General features: G+C 35.2%; 1 protein-coding gene across 1 annotated transcript; it reads left to right on the top strand.

Annotated features, from left to right (window-relative positions):
• Positions 1-2,347: 2,347 nt before the first annotated feature.
• On the top strand, positions 2,348-15,286 carry Smp_177130 (dep domain containing protein, putative; the record flags this gene model as incomplete). The annotated part of the gene is made up of 3 exons (XM_018792455.1): positions 2,348-2,634; positions 11,362-11,428; positions 15,089-15,286. 3 exons carry the CDS (start codon positions 2,348-2,350, stop codon positions 15,284-15,286), a joined length of 552 nt encoding a protein of 183 aa, XP_018644434.1.
• Positions 15,287-25,777: the final 10,491 nt, after the last annotated feature.

Below are 25,777 nucleotides of genomic sequence, written 5' to 3'. Positions count from 1 at the left end.
ACTGAAACACCAAGAGACGATGACATTACATATCATTACATAATATACATACATTCAACAGTTAACAAGTTTTATTCTCCATTTACAATCATAATTCGAATGAATATAAAAGAATCTAATTGCTTATATCATGTAGTGAAAAATAATGTACTATAGTTAAAAAAGCATCTTTTTATTTCCCAGCTAAATGGTTCTTTATTTCTATCCTGAAATCATTATATTTCATTTATGTTAATTGTGATGAGCTGATGGTAATCTTATTTTGATCAACTATTTATAGTTTGCATGAACATGAATTAAATTTTATTGAAACTATGAAACAATTTAATTTAGATAACCATTAAAAACCTGGAAGCACTGGAGGGTTGTTTCATACTAGTATGGAACTCCTTATCAGTGCGCATGCGCGACCCCGCAACTGGAAATTATGTGCTCTCTAGTGACTAACTTCGGCAGGAAATTTCCAGAGTTCTAGAAGAAGCGATGATCAGTGGAGTTCAACGGTGTCGAATTATTATTAATGGCTAGGAAGGTATCCACTGAAGAAAATGGAAGATTGATTAGTTAGACAGTAACATCGTTGGATGCCTACTTAGTAGTCTACAGGTCAGTCGTTCACACTTGTAATTGAGGATCATGGGTTTGGATTACCGAATGGGGGATTGTGCGTATACACTACTGAGGAGTCCAGTATTAGGATGAGAAGCACGTGCAGTGCTTCCAGACTCAATGGCTTTGTAACTTTTGTAGGCTAATGATTTCAGTAAGATTCAGCATTCTCTACAAGTTTGTAAACTGTGGTTTTACTGTATTATGTATTTTGTTCTCACCTAACTTATATTTCAGTCAGCTTATAAATAGGCCCCCAAATGCCCTGGTACAGCCTGAAGTGGGGAGGGCCCACCCTCTCTCTCAAAATGCTCTCACACGGCCACGTGTATAGAAAATCTGTAGTTTGAATAGAACAAATTGAAGGTTAAAAGTATAAAATAAGAAATGAAAATACCTTTAGTACTCTGGCCAATTTCATGAACTGTTACCTGGCGTTGATTTACCTACTTTAATCTCCATCTACTCTACAGCTGTACTTGTCAGCTTAACATAATTTAATAGACAAAAGTTGAATATACATCACACATATCTCAATAGTATATTATATCTAATCAATTCCCCATAGTTTACAACACGATGATTATGTATCCATCATGGTAAATATTTCTGTTTGCTCATTCAAACGTTTTTTTTAGTGTTATACCAATTGAGTGAGTGTGTGTCCTGTTTGATATATATGACGTTATGAGACCGCCAATCAGAGAACAGTGAATTTATTGATCGCCCAATGATACACAAAAGCCGTATAAGCAGTCTAGAGTGCTTATCGGTCCTGCTTCTACCTAGCCCAGAACACCAATAACAGCCTCTACGGTATGGATCATTATATTTCAAACATATTGAGTTTATATACCAAACAGACTGACCACAACGTACCAATAAAATAGAAAATAACATTTGTACAAGATTTAGCCAAATGTGGCTGTGAATATGGGAGGCAGTAATTAATAGACTAGGGATAACTCAAGAATGGTAAATCGTATAATAATCGTTTATAGTTCAAAATAAAGCTCATGATAGGGTGAACATGAATACGAATAGTTTAGTTATTTAGCAATTATTTTTATTTATACACATAAATATTGGTACAAGGGGGCACCAGATATATATGCACAACAGAAATCTCATTTGATTTGTGTGAGGGCTGTGATACTGTCCGGGTGCACAAACCGAAGCAAATGGTTTTCTGAGGGGGCCACACCCGGAGCCTTTGACCCAAAGGTCTGATCCACAAGGCGATGGAGCATCGTGAGGAGATGCAGTTCCATGGTAGCCGGTGACAAACAATTGGTTCATACGCTATTTGTTCCCTCAGGATACTGGAGCCCATGTGCACCATTGGTTTGGAATCAATGTTTTCCAACTCCCCTAGGTGGACGCACCATGTCCACCAACCCAGTTAAAGCGCCGGACATTCGCTTTTCGTTCTCTCAATTTGGTAAACAACAGTAATGCCACTGTGAGAAGGCAGTGAGTAGGACTTTCCTGGGAGTTGTTGTATACGTGTGGCTATGTGAGAGCATTTCGAGAGGGAGAGCGGACTCTCTCCACTCCGCCGTACCAGGGCATTTAGCAACTATACGATAAAAACTATATGCATAATATTGGTCCATAAATGGATCCTAGAGTTACCATTCACTATTGTTATCGGGATATAACATTTAGTAATTAATCCGTTTTATTATATATATATTTTTTCTATTACATTTCAGATCTTTCAAACGATCGTCTACCAATGACATTTCCTTCAATATCCATTAACTCTAATCATATTCCCCAACTTCAATTCCAGGATAAAACTACATCTAACAGTAATAATCATTCATCAACTTTACCAATTTCAGTCAAATTAGAAACCGAACACCCTAATCACCATAGAAACAATGATAATAATAGTTTATTACAAACATCTGCGAATTCAAAGAAAGCTTTAGAAAATTTATTAGAAGCTATTAGACATACAATGTTCTCTTATTCCATTCAATCATCGTCATTATCAACTCCTTATTTATCATCAATGCCGTCATTATCATCAGCATTTTGGCATCAAAATCAAAATATTACTAATACTACTACTACTACTACTACCACTACTGGTAGTAATAATAATAACAACAGTAATAGTAATGCAGCTAATAACAGTAGTGATGATCAAAAGTTGTTCAGTGTACAAATGAATAATTTCAATAAATTAACTAATTATAAACATATGATACCAAAACGTGTCGGTAAGATTATATTCAATCTATTTTGGTAGTAATAGTATGATTTTATTTATTTAAACGCATAAATATTGATACAAGGAGGTACCAAATGTATATGTGCCATACAAATCATCCGATTTGTGTGAGGGCTGGGATACTAGCCGTGAACCCAAACTGAAGCACATGGCCTTTGACCTGAAGGTCTTATTTACAAGGTAGTGGAGCGACGTTAGGAGATACAGTCCTATGTTAGTCAGTGACCCTCAGGATCCTAAAGACCATGTGTACCATTGGTTTAGAATCAGGGTTTTCCAACTCTTCTAGTTGGATCCTCCATATCCACCAACCTGGTTAAAGCACCGGACATTCGTTTTCATTCTCTCGATTTCTTATACAACACCTCCACCATGAGAAGGTAGTGAATAGGACTTTCCTTGGAGTGGTTGTATACGTGTGGCCACGTGAGAGCATTTCGAGATGAGCCGACTCTCATTATGCTTAGATATTCAGTTATTGTTAGTGTCATTTGTGCTTGCCCGTTCTTTTCTTTTGTCTATTCTAGTAAAATTTCTCGCTCGACTCCCCTACAACATTTTTGTTACCCGTGGATAGGTAACTGATCTCTATATATCTGTCTCTTGTTTTTCACACTGAGAAATCTGTTATTCATATTTGTTTTTTTGGTTGTTTTAAAATGTCAAAATGTAATCTTTGATGAGACCATATCACGCGTAAAACAATGTTCTATCTACTTATCTTTTTATATTGATCTGTTTTTTTTAACTTAACACCCATGAGCAATAGGCGTTAGGGTCTTGTATAAATGTGTATTAGTTCAGTTTTCTAACCCTTACACATCAGAATATCTACAACAGTGGTTAACAAGATGAGGATAATTAATTTCAACTACAATGCAAGGATAAATAGGTGAAATATGGTTCAATAGGAAAAGTTGAACAATGGATGTCTCTCTTTATTATGTAACTCATCAGTAGTGTCCATCCACCGCTTTGCCTGGGATTAAATGGAATCGCCTAACCTTTAGACTAATGAGTTGGTATCCATTGGTTTACATTCCTTACTCTAGTCAATGTTACTCAGTTCAAAATTTATGGGAGATGTAGAATAAATGCAACTACGTCAGAAATATCAATTTTGTGCTATGTTATCTGACTCTTCCAACTGTTGGAGAACAATATGAATATTTTACGGACGTCAACCAAGATGTCTGCACTTGCGGACGCTTGATTCAAGCTAGCAATCAATGACTTTATGGATTGAAGACAACTCTTAATCTTTTCTCCTGTGTTTCTTTTTTTGAAATCTACTTCTTTTTCGAGCATCAGTCAATGTCAAGTTAGGCGATAATTAACAATTCAGGTTATATTTTAAAATTACGTTAATTTCTGCAAATGACATGGTGAGTACTGGATTGTCAGTTAGTTCTAATTGGCCGCTTACATATAAATAAACATTTTTATTCTTGATTACGGATCGGAAACGTTTTCTTTGATATAAAGAAAAAAAATACCTTTAAATCAATGAGCTAATCCTATTCCGTATTGGAAATTCATTCAGACATAGTGACTGTATGAGGTCGGTAAAGAGATACCGGAAACCAACTGTTGCATGTGTTTGCAATGTATATTATTTGGAATTATAAGTACTGATGTTTGATGTTTGGGGCTAGTAGGTGAGAAGCTATCCTTGAGTGAGGTTTTATACCAGTTGGTGCCCATCAATAAAGCGTATCTGCAGTCTTCAGAAAATCAATACTCACTTAGTTTAATCAGAGTTGAAGTCATTGACTTTTCATCTGAATGATGTTGATAGATGCGGACTATTTAGTTTGCCTCCTTGAGATAACCACAATCAGTGACTGAAGACTTCAAGTGATATGTCGGTCATAATGACACAGATTCGTTTTATTTTTATTTTGTTCTAGAACTTAAATTCCGGAATTCCTTCACACACACACACCTTTGCATTCTTAATGTTTAATCTTTCGCATCATTATTGATTCCTATATTATTATTATTATTATTCCGAATTCTTTGATTATAACTGAAATAACTAGACATAGTTATTCATTATATCTTGTTATAGTAAACTTCTAATATAGTCAAACAAACAAACAGAATCGCCAATTGTTATCATTCCTCGCTTCTTTTTTTCTCTCTATCTGTCACATACTACTTATTTAGTGTAAAGAAAAAACTATTGTATGTCGTAAGATTGTAGCATTTTTATTTTATCTACATTCATTGTTGTTCATGTATGATTATTATTATTATTATTATTATTATTATTTGTTCGGTTATTTTCTCTCTGTTTGTTCCACTTTCTTGGTTAATCAAATGTCCAGACAATTTCCTCTTTTCTTCTTTTTCTTCTTCTAATGAGAACTAATTCACTTTACTGTTAGTTGGAGTTTGTTTGTTTGAATTTTTATTTGATTTGAGTGATTTTATTTTATTTTATTTTAGAAAAATGCAAACAGATTCACTTAGTATTGTTTGTTTGAATCTTCCCATTAATGTTTAGGACTGTAACTGGTCAATCTCTTATTGGCATATGGACATACTGGATTTATCTGCATCTGACGAGTCCCAAATAGAACGAAACGCACGTTCTGGATTCCACTTCTTTGCTTATAATGCTTTTGAATTAAGGCTATATCGAGTCAATACGCACAGTATGCACATGTACCAATAAGAGAGTGACCAGTTGTAGTCCTAAACATCAATGGGAAGATTCAAACAAACAATACTAAGTTGAATTTAAACTTCATTACATTGCACAAGCAAGTGGCTATCAGGACTCAGTATCTGAGTGGATAACGCAATGGCGTTTGAAGCGAACGGTACTGGGTTAGAGTCCCAAAGTGAACATCAACTCTGAGATGCAGGTGCATCCGGCTGACTAGTTTCAAATAGGCAGAAACGCGCATCTTGGATTCCAATGCTAGCCACTATCCATCTTTGCTTATTATGCATAAAATAGCTTATAAACAAAATGAAAGCCATTTTTTTCACTATTTCTCTTTCATTTACCTATTACTTTTGCCATAGTTCTATCTTGTCTTTTTTTCATTTAACTGAATCACAGCGTTTTCTTTTTTAGATTTTTGTTGTTGGTTTTCTTATTCATTTGTAAGAATTTGAATCTATCTGTTGTTAATGTTAAAATATTGAATCTTAACCAGTCTTTTTTGGCATGTATACATTCTGTTTATTTATGTATGCAAGGTACTTACAAGTGATGATTCTCAAATAAGACAGAATGCATTTTCTAGATCGGATTACTAGTCATTATTTAACTTTATTTAAAAAGTTTTGACCTAATGGTTATGTAAAAAGGAATCCTCCTAGGATGCACATATGTAAATAGAAATTGATCAAAGTTCAGTCCTTAATATAAGCAAGATTCAGACTCCTACTAATAAATGATAGAATTTTTCCACATTGCACAAATGAATGTCTACCGGAATTTTTTATTTTAATAGACAACGAATTAATCGTTTAAATAGTAAGATACCGGGCTCCAGTCGTGATGTGGACATCAACACTGGGAAGCAGATACATCCAACTGATAAGTCGCAAAAAAGAATTTCCCCTGTCAATCAGTCGTATACAGTCAACGTAGAAGTTGGAGTGAATGTTTAACCGTCCATATTTTCATACCTCATAACAGTATATCCAAGGAGGAAATCTATAATATGACAATTCAAAGGAGAAAGGATATCAACTCTAAGGGGAAGCTAAATATCTTTAATATACTTTAAAAGTAACGAGTCAGATTGAAATATGAATTGTAAGATATACTGTTAAACTGAAGATTTGAAGAGGAAGACAGTAAATGAATCCAAATACGAAATAGTGACCAACTTGTACCTTTACACTGCTATGATTCTACGTAATATCAAGTGATTACAAAAGAGTTATGTCTTGATCAAATGTTTGTTTTCACATTCAATAGGAATTATTTAAAGGTGAAAGTATGTAATATGATAAACGTTTTATGGAAATGGAAATGGAGTATCGAAATAACATATTAAAATACTACTAAGCTATTCGAAAAATATACCCAGTAAAAATGAATCCGAAAAGAGACTCCAATGATGATAGAATATCCGAAGAAAATCACTCATCAGAACAGATTGATTTAATTCTTTTTGGATAACTAATCAGTTCATTTTGACACCAAGTATTCATTGATGATATTGTCCAAAACATCAATAAAGGTTTCTCACTTAACCTACCGAGCTCAATGAATTCTTGATTGTTGTTAGAGGTATGAGAGCAGTTATCACTTCCCGGCTGCCCACACCGTGGAAGGGTTCTTCTAGAGGTACCTGAAAAGGAAATTGGGTTAGAAGTGGTCTTAATGACCTGAGAGCGCGACCGCAGTGCCCAAGGGACAACTGCTTGAGGTCGGTCACACACGACCTTTTTGTGGGTAGTTTTTGTATTAGCTCCGTACTTGTTGGGACCTTACCGCCAGAGACGGAAATCCGTGGGATAAGGCGAGGTGTGCATTTTTAGGGTCGACCTTTTCTAACCCCACCCCTTCTTGTGGGAAGGCATAATCGCTGCAGAAGCTAGTTGTCTGAAGGAAACACCTTACTGCTGTCACAACTCTGTACAGTCAGCAGTAAGACTTCGCCATCGGACCTTAGGTTTGCTGCCTTTAGTCTTACCGCTCTTCAACTAACCTGCCTGGCATGGTAGGACGTTGAGGAACAATTGTTCCAGCCAGTATAGCTCGATTTGTTCATCACGATAGACAAGCCCGACCACCACGTCAATGTAGCAGCAACGGTCGAGGCTCAATGATTTCAACGCTTCCAGAATTTCATTCGAATGAATGTTAATAGTTTCACTTAGTTAAATCATCAAAATATTAACTTCCAATCAACACTAATACTACACTCACTAATCACCATATGTTTTAAGTATGGTTAACTAACTACTTTTCATTTAGATTTAATTACACTGTAAGAATAATAATAACATCTATATGATTGAATGCTTTTATTAATATTACAGAGATAATGAACAGTAATGCCAAATTCACATTAAAAAAGGCACATACATTTAGGTTTCCTAGACTAGATTCAGCTCTTATTAGATAGTGACTTTTTTTTAACGAATACTCACTAATTGTTGCTAGTTACATAACTAGATTTATTACTGAATAGTAGCAGATGTAATACTGTTCTATAACCATTAATCAGTAAGCTTTATCAGTTATATGTATGTTATAAAGCAAGACAATTGTCAGGAGGTATGTGTATTTGTTACGAGAAGTTAGAAAGTATTTGCATAATACATAATATAAACAACTTACAATTGTTCATTTGGATGTTCCGGTGTGTTCTGCAATCTGAACTGTCTTCCTGATTGGTCTCCAAGTGTTCTGCCAACGCTGTGCTTTCGGTGCACTGAAACTATTCACTCTGTTAGACAGCTGTTAGAACTTCGATACTACTTTTCTGTATACATTGCTTATAATTATCTTTGTGTGTAGCGTGCACTACAATGTGATATTACATATTTGTAAAAGTGAACGATGTAAAGTTAACTAAATTTATACAAAAACGATATGTTTCCATTATGATGATAACATTTTGATTTTCATCGTGTACATGAAATGATCATTTTCATATGTAGAAGGTACTTTATCAGAGATTGATTTCAGTTAGAGTAAAAATAAAAACCAGAGAGTACACTATAGATATCACTACAAAGTCTATTTGAACATTATTAATATTGTTCATACTGCTAAGCTTGAAGAAATTACGTTGTCACCTAAAAGCGGTGAACGGAACAAAGATCAGCAACACAATAACAGGACAAGCTAAACTATTCCACTGAGTCCCTTCCCTGCTAACTAAAGGAAGAAGACCAGATTCAGCCGAGAAAAATGTGGATTCCACAAGCAGTGGGAAGCACGAACGAACAAGTATACAACTCATGCGTATATATACAGTACGAAAATATCCTTAGAAACGTTAAAAAATGGCGTGCCAAAAGGGGAAATAAACTAATGATATTTAAGGTCCTTTCAGGTGGGAAATACAAACTGAGGGTAAAAGTGGGTTCTTTTGGCGTGGAAATGAGAAATTTGGATTTTTATAATGAAATTATAAAAATAGGATGTTTACTAAGTGATTTTTGGGGATCTAGCATCCCCTAACACATGAGGATCCATGTTCTCAAGGTATTAAACACCTTTTCGGAAAGATCTATATTTTCTCTCATTCTATCTACTCTGTTTTTTTATCTTCAAAGTTTTAATTTATTACTGATTCTTTTTTTATGTAACACCAAATAGTTGCGGTATCGTTATTTCTCATATCAACGTCAAAAAATATCATTATTTTACACAGACTATAACAATAAATGTTTGATGAACTGATGTATTGTCTGTTCTGTGATCAGTATTCACTTTATTATTATTACTTACGCCTGTTACTCCCAATGGAGCATAGGCCACCGACCAGCATTCTCCAACTCACTCTGTCCTGGGCCTTCCTTTCTAGTTCTATCCAGTTTTTTTCATTCTTCTCATGTCTGTCTCTATTTCTCGGCGTAATGTGCTGTTTGGTCTTCCTCTTTTACTTTGGCCTTCAGGATTCCATGGGAGAGCCTGTCGTGTGACGCAGTTGGGTGATTTCCTCAAAGTGTCTCCTATCCACTTCCAGCGCCTCCTCCTGACTTCTTCCTCCGCTGGACTATTATTATTATTAATGACTATTCAATATTATACTTTTGGTACAATATAGAATTCCCAGCACAAAGTATTTCAACAAGTTTTCTTTTCTTATTTCTGCATCGATCCTGACGGTAAACATTGAATGATCGCCAATTAGATGTTAGCAATTCAGGAGTCATCACCTGAATAATGTTCATTCTTTTCAATACATATTGCCAGCCACCATGATGTCTCGAATTGTACTTTTTCGTAACTTTTACAGCGAATGTTCATGAACGTTTTTGAATAGGTTATGCGATTAACGGCTATAATGATGTGTTAAAACAAACAAAAGAAACATATAACTTGTTGAAATATGTAGATGGCAACAACAGGTAGCTCAGATATTCAAGCCTGGCCGCCTATAATAGTTTATTTATTTATTTTTGGAGTTTCTAATTAGTTGAACTTCCAATTGATACTTTCTTTGCTTACTTCTTTTGCGAAATTCAATTCGTATATTTGAACTATTAAACTACTTATTACCTCTACCTAACAATCTATGAAGTTGTTCTGTGTTTGTCGGTTTATGAAATATCTCGGAAATCTACCATTTTAATTAAACGTCACTGATCCATATGATTCTAGTTGGTTGAAAAAAAGGAATACTGTTATCATCGAAAAGAAACTTGCCACTTTTAAAATGGTCTTGTTTATGATGAATTATTCTATTCCTTATTTGTTAGCTTTTATATTTGGTGTATAAATCATTGTTGAGTTACCTAGTTTCTTTGCATTTACAGTAAATTACTTTATATTTATTATATGAATTATTTGACTGGAACTCCACCTGTAGCTCCTCTAGGGGCTGCTGCCGGTCCCAAGCCCGGATAAAGGAGGTGGGTTGGACATAGGGTTAACGACCCCATCCCGTAGAAAACCAACTCTCTAAAAAAAAACGCAAACCATAAAAAACACTAAATTATTTGACTGGACTGATTCATAATAGAGAAAATATCTTTTTTCTAACTTTATTTTTTGATTGAACATCAGGTTGAAAGGATTTCGAAGACCAAATAAGCGTTATATTGTCTGTCAGTTCTTTGCTGGCCACTATGTCATTAGTAAATTAGAAAGTTATCGATCCTACGGGTAAAATAAACAATAAGTAGTTATGCTTCTATAGTTGTCAATATGATCAAGTGGGGATAAAATAAAAAAGAGATTTCATTTTTGCGAAAGATATAACAACTACTTTGGATAATAAAATATATTGTTTTAGGTAAATTATGTCCAATTGTCTCTATATTAACCCTTAGTCTTACTTTGTTTAACTGCTCAATATACTATAAATTGTTTTATATATATGTATACTCTTAACTGCTTTATAACTCTCGCTTTTTGTATGCCTTATATCACTGATTTATTTTCAGATGCTCTACGGAATATGTTACGACTTATCGGTAATTACCTTATATATCCTTACTTTCCCCCACCCCACCCCATTTCACCCCGGTGGTCTCCCCCTTGTTTTGTTTTTTTGTTCTTATTGTTATCTTTGTAGCTGTGAATTAGATGTGATTATTTTCTTGTGTCCTAGTGTATATATTTTCTGTTCAGTTTTATTTACTTATTTATTTATAAATTTAGTTCATAAATGTTCGTTTTTTTTTCTTGTTTTATATCTAACTGTCCAATGTTGTATACAGTAGTGTTATTAGTTTAATGGTGATCAGACTGCATATGTATATATGTCAATGTTTGTTGATGAATGTAATCCATTGAATTGATTATATAACCATCAGCTTGTTTTCTACATATATGTATGTATATACATGATTGTTGTAAGCTTTTTATTTGTATCTGTTGTTATGCTGGTATCATTGTATTGTCTTTCTCCTTCAACTTATTGTCTTGTAAGTGTTTTATTATTCTTTCCTCTTTCTTTTCACTTTCTTTATGTTAGAGAATGTCTATTGTTCGTGTTAAATAATAATAATTATGATTGTCATTGAAGTGTGAATGTCAGTCAAATTCTCTTCGACAGACAGCATATCCATATTGGTATATTATCAGAATGAAAATACTTTTCAATATAATAGATTCAGAATTATAGATGAAATTATTTCTGACATGTTAGACTATTATTTATTATTATTTGAACACATAAATATTGGTACAAGGGGGCGCCAAATATATATGTGCTGCACAAATCTCATTGGATTTGTGTGAGGGCTGTGATACTGTCCGGGTGCACAAACCGAAGCAGGTAGTTTTCTGAGGGGCCCACACCCGGACGGAGCCTTTGACCCAAAGGTCTGATCCACAAGGCGATGGAGCATCGTGAGGAGATGCAGTTCCATGGTAGCCGGTGACCAACTATTGATTCATACTCCATTTGTTCCCTCAGGATACTGGAGCCCATATGCACCATTGGTTTGGAATCAGGATTTTCCAACTCCCCTAGGTGGATTTTCTGTGTCCACCAACCCGGTTAAAGCTCCAGACATTCGCTTTTCGTCCTCTCAATTTCGTAAACAACAGCCGTACCGCGAGAAAGCAGTGAGTAGGACTTCCCTGTCAGCGGCTATATACGCGTGGCCATATGAGAGCATTTGGAGAGCTAGAGCTGACTCTCCCCACTCTCGGCCGTATCAGGGCATTTGGGGGCACATGTTAAACACCACCAATATTATTATTGTCACCATAGGTTCTTGATATTTATGTACGCTACGTTAAATATTCATCGACCAATGTGGATATTTTTCTATCCTAGTTTTGGGATTTATCATTGGATATCCAAGCCTAGAATTGTCATTTCTTGCGATGAATATCATACCATGTCTAATAGTTTACGTTTTATTACTTCAGTGAATTAGTTAGTTGTGTAGTTCCTCCTATCAATTGATTTCACAACTTCTCACTAAAACTATATGAAGGTCATCTAGAAGCTTTTGATGTAGGTTTGCAAATACCTTGAGACAGTCCTTTTCCGTCCTATTTGTGGGAACCTCAGCCGGTGGGGTATCCCACGTATCTCCGCTTTGCGGGGGTTTTGCCGCCGCGAACGGGTGGCCTCAAATTCCCGTGGGATTTAGTTTGGGAAGTTAAGAAAGTTAAACACCCGGCTGGAATGGCCCGGCTTCAAATGGGTTCTGGGAGGGTTTAGGGCATTTCCGCCGCCGCCATGGACCCGAGGGGTTCCCTGGGGTTTCGGGGGTTCCCCCACGAAGGCGGGGAATCCATAAGTATGTTGCCACTTGCCTTGAAAGAAAGTCCCCTAATGCTTAAAAAACGAAGAATGGGCCCCGTCCCCGAATGGCTTTCCCAGGTTGTTTTCCTTTGGGTGGGTTCCCCAACTTTCAAAATTGGATTTCCATGGAAATTCCAACCTAAATAAAAAAGGATTGGTAATTTGCTTTTACCCCCATCCAGGTTTGTTAAAATATCTGAATTTAATAAATATAAACTGGATATGCCCTTAACCCCCTTTCTTTTAATAAAAAAAAATTCGTCTTTTTTTTTTACCCCGGGGGGGTTTCATTAAAAAATCACCCACCTGAGCTACAAATCTTCTCCACCATCTCATCTAGAAGCACTTCCGTGTTGAATACACAACTTTATAGCTTTTTCTTAGCATTATTTGATTTCGAACAATTACTTTGTTATTCTTATTGTTTTATAATTAAAACACTCGGATTTTAACTAGTAGTACGTACCGGATTCAATGGCTTTAATGTATTGATGCTATTACCTTGTTCTTATCGCTCGTAGCCTTTTCATTTACTCGCGAGTATAGAATGTAAGAGTAGGTAATAGAGAATCATGGATAAAGAAACCGATCATAATGAGACAGTTGAATTTCGAAATCTGACTATTACACGTTCCTGAATCATTCCATCATTGAAATATTTTCCCTTTCGTCTATCATTAACTCGAGATGTTATATACTGGCAAATTATACTATGATTTCCTATTTAAGATTGTATTCACTAGTTCCTGTTTAATAACCAATGATCATGATTATCTCAGCCCTACGAAAAACTAATCACAGCCTGAATAGCTCTGTATTGTCATCGCTAACTGCGACACTGAATGATTGAAGTTGCTATAGGGCGCTACATTTCCCTCAACATTGCAAACCCGTCTTATTGATGTATACCAACTAACATGAAATCTAGTTCAAACTGGGTTTCTTAACAATTGTCTTCCATTCATTTAAACATATCGGATCTTACAAAAAATAACTGATTTCATCTTACATTCACCTCCAATCGACAACACTACAACTTGATCGATAGGGCTTCATCAACATTAATGAAGTAGATAAATATGAGTTCGGTCACTACTCATTGATCAGTCAACCATAAATATCACAATTCTGTAATTAGTCAATGGAGGCTTGAGTAATTTGTTAGTAAAATTTCAGACTTCGAAGTAGGATGATACAGGATCAAATTCATCAAAGAGCATTAGTTCCCTGGAAATTGTATGTACGCATTCATATTAAGTACTGACTAGCATGAAGCGTAGACTCAAAGTCTCCTACCAGTTACCTCCATCCATCTAACATTTTAACATAGAGCACACAATATCAAGTCCCTTAAATTGGTGACTACATTGCAACTTGATTGATATAATTCGATTAGTAGTGTAGTGAACAAGAACACGTGTAGGGACAATCGAACGTATTTGACACGAAAAGTATAGACTATCACACTAAAATCTGATAACTATACAGTAAACAGTTAATTTGCAAACTATCAATCAATTGTCTCAATCTTGACCGTTCCTTCTGCAAATATCAGTCCATCGTCTCCGATAATTATTGTTCATGCATTTTCATACCAATTGTGTTTCGTTTCCGTTATTTCGTTATTGATCTTCTACTGAAATACATTCAATGCCCGACCATCGTTGTATACTACATATGTGGATATAAGTAACCCACACCACAGTAGTACTAAAGCGTCAGATAAGTATGAAATTGTATACATGTATTCTTATATGTAAGTTATTCTTGTTAATAAAACTGCTGTTACACCTAGGATTAGTTTTATTCGATCATCCACTGTATTCAAATGATTGGTGTAATTCTTATCTAGTTTAAATTTGATCCACCTTTGACAGAAAATATACAACGACCATTATTCACACGTTGCGACTTTAATACGTTCTTAATGTTCAATAAAACTTGTTCTCCTTTTTTTACGTTGTGTGCTCATTGATTTCATAGTTATTTTCGTGATCCTCGATTCTTATCCCCTCCCCTACCATCAGAGATTCACGTTTCCTTTTTCCTTCTTTGAATATTTCAATGTATCTCATGTGTATAAATTAGATGTAGTAATTGAGTTACTGAATGTGTGTGTGTGTATGTATAAATACTTATTTATTGTGAATGTTTCCTGTTCTATTATTTATTCTCATTCGGTTATGAAGTATTTTATTTGGCACTTCTTTTTTCTACCAAGAATAAATGGTGTATACTTATTTTTCTCTTTTGGGGTTAGTAAAACAAACTATTGAAATAGTATTAGCTCTTATTTTGATTACGCATGTTTGTGTGTTTTTAGATATTGATTTTTCGTTTACTTTTATACATTTTAGGTGTCGACTGGAAGTCATTGATAGTTCCGGCATGTTTACCAGTGGATACTGATTATTTTCCAGATACTTGTCGTCTTCGTAGTGAATGGTATACATTACATGATTATCGTGTTGTACCAAGTGGTATGTCACCAGATGAATGGGCTTCTATGAATAACGAGTAAGTTTGTGTATGTCTCGCTTTAGTGTATTAAAAAAAGTGTTAATATATTGTTGGATTGTGACTACTACTGAAATTCAGGATGTGCATTTTGTCTTATTTTTGACTCGTCAGTTGTATGTACTCGAATTTCAGTATTGATGTTGTTAATATTATTTCAGATTATCTTATTTTTATCTTCTTAAATTCCATTGTCTCCATCTCTGTGCTGATAATGAAGTGTATTAAGTAATTGAACATGATCAGTTCCATGAAACCAATGTGTCATCATTGTGGAAATTAGTTTGTATATTATGAAGATTAATGCAATTTGAAGATGATTTTTCGTCACTAACTGAGATCAGTTGCTGCATTAGTAAACAGTAGGGTAGCTGCTTCATCTCAGGTTGGGATTTCCTAGCTATACTCACTCATTTTGCTATTAAGAAATGAACCACGGATCTTGATGCTTTACGGTATATACAATACCTTTGATCACTGATTCAAGTATTCTAGTAACCATGAGATCTAAAGATTCTTGATTTACTACTTGGCGGAATCGTAGCTTCTCGTTAATAAATAATCTCGAATCAGGACGAAATTATTGAATTATGCATTACTACGTATGCTCAAATTCTACCTACTAAATTGTGTAATATTGGATGGTTTAATTATATATTAAAAGAAAGTTATAAGTGGTTGAATAAACATTTGGTATCATTTCCTGAAGTCAGTAATTGTTTGTCTATTGCTTATTGTTGGCTTTTGATTTATTTGGTTTTGGAGCATTGCAATTATCATAACCAAATGGACTAATCAATTCAAGTTACCTGATTCAGAATTAAACGGTTGTTTACGCAAGATACTCAACATTCACTGGCCAGATACTATCAACAACATCGTTTTATGAAAGAGGACAAACCAGCTTCTAGCTGAAGATGTTAGGAAAAGTCGTTGGAAGTGGATAGGACATACATTAAGGAAATCACCAATGTGCATTACAAGGCAATCCCTAACTTGGAATCCTGAAGGGAAGCGGAAAAGAGGAAATCCAAAGAACACATTACATCGGGAAATAGAAGCAGATATGAAAAGAATGAGTAACAACTGGAAGAAAACTGGAAAGGATTGCCCTAGACAGAGTTGGATGGAGAATGCTGGTGAGCGGCTTATGCTCCTCCACGAGGGGTAACAGGCATTAAAAAAAGATTCAGAATTAACACACAATCTTTGTTCAATTATATCTTATTAATTTTAACATTACAACTTATTCTACATACATTTACGTTAGGTCCTACATTATCTTTATTGATTTCATTCAATTTAATTACTATATAGATCACTTACTTTTAACTTTATCAACTTTCATAACTCATAACCATCAATTCTAGTTTCTTAACTCATTTAATTAGAACAAAATGTTGATTAAAACCACAAAAAAAATTTTTTTCATTTTTTCCATAACAACAACAAAAACAAAAAAAAAATTATCTCCGAGATTTTTTGAAAAAAAATAATTCAGTTCAAAGTACCATTTTCAATTGATCATGATTATTTATAACATAAATGAAAATTTTTTAAATTTTATTTAAACACATAAATATTGATACAAGGAGGCACCAGATACATATTCACCTCACAAATCTCATTCAATTTGTATGAGGGCTGTGATACTGCTCGATTGCCCAAACCGAAGCAGGTGGTTTACTTAGGGGGTCACACCCAGAGCCTTCGACCTAAAGGTCTAGTCCACAAGACAGTGTAGCATCGTGAGGAGATGCAATCCCATGGTAGTCGGTGACCAACTATTGATTCATACGCTATTTGTTCCCTCAGGATACTGGAGTCCATGTGAACCATTGGTTTGTAATCAGGGTTTTCCAACTCACCTAGGTGGACTCACCGTGTCCACCATCCTGGTTAAAGCGCCAGACATTCGCTTTTCGTCCTCTCAATTTCGTATTCAACGCCCCCGCCACGAGAAGGCAGTGATTAAAAAAAATATTTTGCCATAAGTTACATATTTTTATTAACTAGTTAGAGTGAATAAAAAAAGAGAAAAAAACAGAGGAAAAATAATCCTGAATTAGGAATGATTTATGTAATTATATAAATGAAACTTTATCAAATAGAAATCTGTGTTAATTTACATTATTTATGTTAATGTCAATTTGTTTATTGAATGGATACACACATTCAATCTATTCTAATTTCATTGATGTAAAATTTGTTTGTTTTTTGATGTTTCACTAAAATATAAAATTTTGTGAAAAAAACTTGAAAATATGTTTATCTCCGACCGTTGCTGCTACCTTGACGTAGTGGTCGGGCTTGCCTATCGTGATGAACCAATCGAGCTATACTGGCTGATCCTACCATGTCAGACTGCTTGGTTGAAGAGCGGTAAGACTAAAAGCAGCAAACCCAAGGTCCGAAGGTGAAGTCATACTGCTGACTGTATAGAGGTGTAACAACAGTAAGTTGTTTCGTTCAGACAACCAGCATAACAGTAATGCTGCCTTCCCACAAGGAGGGGTGGGATAAGAAAAGGTCAACCCTAAAAATGTACACCTCGCCTTATCCCATGGATATCCGTCTCCGTCGGTAAGGTCCCAACAAGTACGGAGCTAACAAAAAAATTGCCGATCAGAAGGTCGTGTGTGACCGACCTCAAGCAGTTGTTCCTTGGGCACTGCGGTCACGCTCTCAGGTCATTAAGACCACTTCTAATCCAATTTCTTTTTCAGGTACCTCTAGAAGAACCCTTTCACGATGTGGTTAACCGGGAAGTGATAACTGCCCTCATACCTGCACTCAAGACTGAAAAATGTTTATCATATAATTCTGGTGGAAGGAGAGGGTTAGAAAAAATTATTTCTAAAAAAATTAACACCCCTTATCTTACACCAGAGACTTCATTAACCGGCTGTAAATCTTTCAAATTATAAAACGAAAAGATCAACAAATAATGGCAAAAAGTTTTGTGTAGCCACTCTTAAGCTCCTATGTTTATGTTTTCATGCCCCCAAAATCACTACTAATCTAGTTTCCATTTGACATGCCTCAAAATGAATTATCTTTCCTTGGTTAGGGAAACTAGGAAGTGATAACTACCTCACATACATGTAACAGGACTCGTGGTCACTTCGTTCAAACCTCTTCGTCATCTTTTCATATATCTTCTATCTACATTGACCTTACTACTTATGAGTAGTATTATATCACTAATGAATTTCGCGTTACCGATTTGTCTTATTGGCCTATGTGTTCATTATTTCTTTTCATCCAAATATTGAAATTGATCGTTGTAATTTCATGTTTTTCCTTCAATTTCAAGTCGTTTGTTCACTACTAGTTCATTATTTCTGTCTATATATTAATTATCATTATTATTATTAATCTTATCTTATATTCCAGTTGTTCGGAGCCCGGCGCTTTATACAACCGTCGCCAATTGACAGCTCGTGAAGTATTTCAAGAGATGGTACTTCAACGAATAAGTCAGGTATACTGTTTATTGTAAATTTCAAAGGTGTTTTTCTTCATTCCATGGAAAATCTAAAGTACTAAGTTGATAGAGTTGTACCATTTTTAAACCTATCACAACCCGTATTTTGAGTATAAATTATACACAGGTGTACAACTAGGTGAAACTGGATTGAACTCACCAGTGATCGTCAGTTCCCTTAAGATTACAGGCACACCCTGCTCACAAGTACCAAACAGTATTAAACCTATGTCTAGGGTTCCCTGTCATCTACCTCCAACCACTATCTCATCTCAAAATAGTGAACGCAATATTGAATCACCTAGGCTAATGTCCACATTGCAACTTCGTAGATAGAATTCAATCTGCACTAAGAAGGATCTGACACATATGACATTAGTCACTACTCAGTTATCAACCAATTGTAAATAGGTGTACAACGATGTGGTATGGCAATCATTGTTATTTTCTCAGTGAACGCTGAGGTTAGTTTACTCGCAGTCGATACTTCATTCAAATCTTAGACTAATGTTACAGTTTTATCGCTTGGCAGATGTGGTGAGTTTTTTTTTACTCTGTTCCCTGTTTTTCCTGCTTCATTTGTGTAGAGTGTGTAAAGTGTGTACCATTAATCTTCATTACAAAAATGTTAAATGTTTATTTTCAATTATAATAAACAAATGGTAATGTTGCATAAACATAATTAATATTGATCATATAAAGCTTCAGTGTTTTAGATAAATATCAGTTAACGACTATCAAAATCTAGGGATATATACAAACGCTTAGGTAAAACAATCTGTTTGCCAATCAAGGGATGAGTATACTAAGCAACAGTTCCCTCTGTATTGTTCAAGTCTTCAAAATACTATTCATGTGTAGTGGGACGAAAGTGTTATGTATTTTATGGTTAAATCGATGAGGGGGGGTGTTTGACAAAATATCAAGTTTTTTCGTGATGCTATAAACTTTGATTGATGGAAGTGGTTAGGATACATACTATGTTTGTCTGGTCACCACCATTTATCCCGACATACAGTGGTAATTGATATAGACTTGTGTCGGGAGAAGGTCAACGGTGAATATACGAAGATATGGCATCAATCCCTGAAGTGTTTTGGTGTTAAACTGAGTTATACTGGGAGGTATATCTCCTGGTTGTTGCTTGAATAATACCACTAACAGTGGCTTACATACATTCACTCGTTATTCTTTCGGTTGAACCGTCATTTATGAACTATATTTCCAATACTTATCTGTTTATTGTCATTATTATTAAATATAAATATGTTTATCCCCGACCGTTGTTGCTACCTTGACGTGGAGATAAGAGAAATGTCAGTTTTAATCCTCATCGATTTTCGATGGTTCTCCAACTCGCATCGATTTGTATGAAAAATAGTTGTCCAAGTAGACTATTTAATTGTCTCTAGAAGCTACAATTCTTCACCCTAACAACAGTGAAAGGGAAGATGTTATTAGACTAACTCATTTTGAAAGATCTTCAGAATAATGATGTATAATCTGCTCAACCAGTTAAGTTCATCCTCAGTTGATGAAAACATTGAACCTGTGTGATCTGTTGTGCTTTCTGATCGCCAATTCATTGTTCAGATAACTGTTCATGGGTGGAATTCAGGGAAGTCTGTTCACATGATTGTAGGGAAGTATTTGGAGTTGTGAAGGTGTCTACAAAATTCATCCACAAATCCCTTGAACATTGCGAGAATAGAGAAAACCCCACTCAATCTGCCAGTTTCCTTGAAATGCATCACCGATCATGAATTATATTTTCTCAAGTATAACATCAAGGGTAAACTCTAAGGGATGTTATCATCAATGGTAATAGGTTGGGGAGAAACGTGTTCTCATGAAGAGAGAATTGTTGAAAGTCTAATCACATGTGCCCTAAACTTTGTAGGATAAACTTTTATAACCTCAGTTTGTGTATGTATTGGACACATTACATATAATTCATTTTGATGTGTGTTTGTACTCTGAGCTGGATGGTTTGGTCGTGGAACTTTCATCATCCTTTTGAACGACATCATCACATGTGATCACATGTGGAGAAATTCAAACACCTCACTTCTACCCGAAGTTTGTGCTGATGATGTCATTCAGAAGGACGATGAAAGCTCCATGACCAAACCATCTAGCTCAGAGAACAAACCTACATCGAAATCACCCACCTGAGCTACAAATCTTCTCCAATATGTAATTCATGTTCATCATTCAATTCCTTATCAAAATTTCTCATATCTTTAATTGCAGGGGTTTCAATTATGTCATGAAGTTGTAGTACATAATCCAACTAATTCTAACAATGTTGAACATCATTCTGTCACTAGTATTAATACATCTCCTAATTCTATTATACAAAATGATAATCTTACAAATTGTTCAAATAATAAGCCTAAAACTTTATCTGTAATAAAACAAAACAATGATCGACATACTACACCGAATTCTTTACATACGACATATCATTCACGAAGAATTTCAAATATTTCTACTACTATCATAGATACTACTACTAATAATAATATTAACAATAGTTCTAGTTATATCCCAACTAATAGAAATACTACTAATACTACTCAATTTACAAAATCAACAAATCGATGTTTACCAACTCGTTTATCATCAAAATTTCCTACAATCAATAATAATACTCAACCATCAAGAGGATCAAGTGTATCATCATTATCATCAGTATATAATGGACGTGTTCTAGGTGTTGGTCTAACGATAAATTCATCGAATAGAAGTGTAAATCAATCAAATTGTCACAATAGTAGTCGTCCTAGTAATAATCATAGTAACAATAATAATCGTAATAGTAATAATAGAAACGTTACCACAACCATTAAATCTATAAATCGTTATAAAATGAAAAAATCTGACAATACTACTACTACTACTACTACTACAAATGCAATGTTTAATTCATCATTATCAAAATTCGGTGATACTGATCAATTATTGAAGGTAATTCTTCTTTTTAAACTGTTTTTCAAGTGTGTTGCATGTGCAGTTCCTTTCATTTAGAATACACATAAATTCTGTTACAATACTAACTAGTCACAATGAAGCCTCCAAATGCCCTGGTACGGCCGAGAGTGGAGAGAGTTTGCTCTCCCTCTCGAAATGCTCTCACATGGCCACGCGTATATAGCCTCTGCCAGGCAAGTCCTACTCACTGCCTTCTCGTGGCGGGGGTGTCGTTCACGAACCAATTATTGGTCACCGGCTACCATGGGACTGCATCTCCTCACGATGCTCCACTGCCTTATGGATCAGATCTTTAGGTCAAAGGCTCCGGGTGTGTCCCCCTAAGAAAACCACCTGCTTTACTTTGGGCACCCGGACAGTATCACAGCCCTCACACAAATCGAATGAGATTTGTGAGGCGCATATTTATCTGGTGCTTTCTTGTACCAATGTTTATGCGTTTAAATAAATAAAATAAATAAATTCACCATGAAAAAATAAAAGAGTGAAGCGGGTAAGTATAGTCAATCTTTAACTGACTTCTATTCTGAGTTATATGTGATAATGTCTAAAGCGATTAGATTCCATTATGTCTATGATTCCAACTTGAGAGTTATGATAGGTGTTATATCTAGAACTTATATTTTTCTTGCCATACTATGTACAATTTGGGTACTCGTACCCTAGAACCCTGCAAGTGCAAGTTAGAAGACAGAAGATGTGTAGCAAGGAATCTTATTCCAAAAACATAATGTCAAGTATGGTACAAAACACTCAGGTATTTATAGTCTTTATAGTAAAAACGAAATCGTTATTACAATCATTCAATCCGCGTGCTGTGGTTCTTAGCATTCGTTCAATTGGGAAGCTACACGTCAAGGTTTTGGAATGTTCTTTCAAAAGATGATTGGATGAAATGTTTTCGGCTCTTTCATAGCTTCTTTGAATTCATTGGGGGTCGTTTCTACAATAGTCAAACAGATTTTAGTCCTAAACAGCTTTCTTTCATATCATAAACTGACCAAGTTTATATTGAATGACTTTTATAATTCATATACTTTTCTTCATTCCTCCTCACAAATACTACTCACTAAGATGAAATAACTACATTTCAAGGTAATGAGATAGTTGCTTGTTGCTTTAAACAATGAATTTTTCAGTCATTTTTAGGAAAGATCATTTCATACTATCCTCCAATTACTTCATATTAAGTATAATTATGTAGTCCTATATTCTCAAATATTCGTACCATGAATGAACTTAAACGGAATTACTTCCAGGTTTTCCATGGTGGTCAAGCTTCGATTGACTCATGAATTCAACTATAAAATTACTAAAATCTCCACAAAAACCCTTCTGATTGTAATCATATGCTCACTAGTGACTGACTTCAAGATATATGTCCTGGAGTTCTAGTGAGAAGCAGTGACTAGTGAAGTTCAACCGGGTTTGTTGTGACATAGTAACTCACTGACGGACGGTTGCTCAATTTCATGGATCGGTTGAAGTTAGACATTAACACCGTTGGATGCCGGCCGGCTCAGTGGTCTAGAGGTTAAATGCTCGCGCGCGAGACTGATAGGTCCTGGATTTGAATCTTGTCAGTCGGCACCGTGGATATAATCTATATTTTAACAAGTCATAGTATTATAGGGTGAATTGTTTTAGCTTCTTCACCATGATTTGTAATCGCTATATGTAAATTTACTGAACCTTTTGAATTCGTACCGAGATTGTACCTGAAACTATTCCTCTACAGTTAACAAGACTTCCAAGAGAAATGAAACTGTCAACTTACCCAACTACTTCACTCCCTATTGTTAGTTCAGGAGTTGAAGATAATAAACATCCCTAACATGCTTGTGCTGTTACTCAAAACAATCAAAAGGCTTCATTTTGTCAACATCTTTACCATACAGGACTACGTCATCTGAGTAATCTAAGTGAACGTCTTGATAGTTAGCTCAACTCTTGGAAAGCTAAGTAAAAGAGTGATTTGTAGGAGAATATCTTCAAAGGTAGCATCAATTTCACATAGTGTAAAAACTTAATAAACAGTTAAATAACTCAGTTTATTCAAATTACCTTAATATATTTGCTTCTTTTGTTTGTTTTCCTCGTGAAACAATACAAACTATATTGATAAATATAAAAAAACAACCTTACTTTTTAAGACTTCAGTTCAATAGTCTAGACATATTTGATAAATATAAAATTTTTACAGAGTTGAGATCATGAGTCAGTTGAATCTAGACTACCATGGAAAACCTGCCAGCACTGGACGGCCGTTTCGTCCTATTATGGTACTCCTCAGAAGTGCTCATCCACGATCCCGCACTCGCGAGATTCGAACCCAGGACCTACCAGTCTCACGCCAGAGCACTTAATCGATAGACCACTGATTGTACACCACTAATCACATTTCATGGGAACTTCGGGAATTAACTTTGTCATTTGAATCCTCCAAGTAGATTGACTAGAATTCAGATCTATGACAGTCAAATTCTCAAGTCGATCTGAGCCCCAAAGTTGACAATCTTTTTCTTTTTTCATTACGAGAATCTAACGATTAAAAGAATGTCTGAAAAAAGTCACTCAGTCATATATAATGTAGAACCTGGCACATATATGCATCGGTTCAAGTTGCCATGCCACATTATTTATTTATTTATTTAAACACATAAATATTGGTACAAGGAAGCACCAGATACATATGCGCCACACAAATCCCATTTGATTTGTGTAAGGGCTCTGATACTGACCAGGTGCCCAAAGTAAATCAGGTGGTTTTCTTAGGGGGCCACACCCGGAGCCTTTGACCTAAAGATCTGATCCACAAGGCAGTGCAGCATCGTGATGAAATGCAGTCACATGGTAGCCGGTGACCGACGATTGATTCATACTCCATTTGTTCCCTCAGGGTACTGGAGACCATGTGCACCATTGGTTTGGAATGAGGGTTTCCCAACTCCCCTAGGTGGACGCGCCGTGCCACATTAGCACAGAAAGATAAAATTATTTCAAGACAAATCCTAGTGTAGTAAAGTTGTGATAGTATTATTAGTAGTAGAAAAGATTAGGAGTAGAATGAAATCATAAAGAAATGTTGGGATTCAGGAACTATGAAATAATTTTGATGGAGTTTTGTTCTTTGAGTTGGAGAACTTAAGATATGAAACAATCTCATATGATGACCATCTTTCAATATTTTTAGAAATATAAAGGAACTATGCTTAATAGGAATGATGAGTATCAGTTGATTATGTGTTCAAACATTGCTCTATGTATTATGCTTGTTGTAATAACCAGATAGTAATATTAGGTCTCATCATGAAGAATACTATGTTTTAGGGTTGACTACTCAATGTTGATAAAAATGTAATTTTATTTTGATTATCATTTTTGTCATGATTCTAGCTTGAATCTGTTTTCATTCAGTTTTTTCTTTTAATATTCATTGTTAAAGATTTAATTTTTTTTTCTTAATTCCTTAAGTGGGTATACTTGTTGTAGCCACCACTTACCTCCACTCTTTACCTGATCTCAATTATTTGTTGTTATTGAAATTAGCTTGTTTACTCACTTGTGTTTGCATATATGTATGTATGTATGTGTGTGTGTAGTTATAAATCGGTAACTTGGTTGTAACTAAAGGTTTTAGGCAGAATTTTGTCGGTGTTTATCATCAACATATTATTTTTTCTTCTCTGGAAATAGTTTCTCTCATTTGATGTGGAGTTTCTTTTAGTATAGAATATGATCAACGAGTTTGTAACTGTATCTTAGAAGGGGATTTTGTGGAGATTTCCGTATTTTCAAAGTTTAAACCATGAGTCAATTGAAGCTAGACCACCATGAAAAACCTGGAAGCACTGGACGGCCCTTTCGTTCTATTATGGGACTCCTCAGCAGTGCGCATCAGTAGTCTATCGGTTAAGTGCTCAAGCGCGAGACTGTTAGGTCCTGGGTTCGAATCTCGCGAGTGCGGGATCGTGTATGCGCACTGCTGAGGAGTCCCATAATAGGATGAAACGG

Source organism: Schistosoma mansoni, assembly GCF_000237925.1.
Source record: "Schistosoma mansoni, WGS project CABG00000000 data, supercontig 0274, strain Puerto Rico, whole genome shotgun sequence".
NCBI lineage: Eukaryota > Metazoa > Platyhelminthes > Trematoda > Strigeidida > Schistosomatidae > Schistosoma > Schistosoma mansoni.
This window is presented reverse-complemented; position numbering and strand designations above follow the sequence as displayed.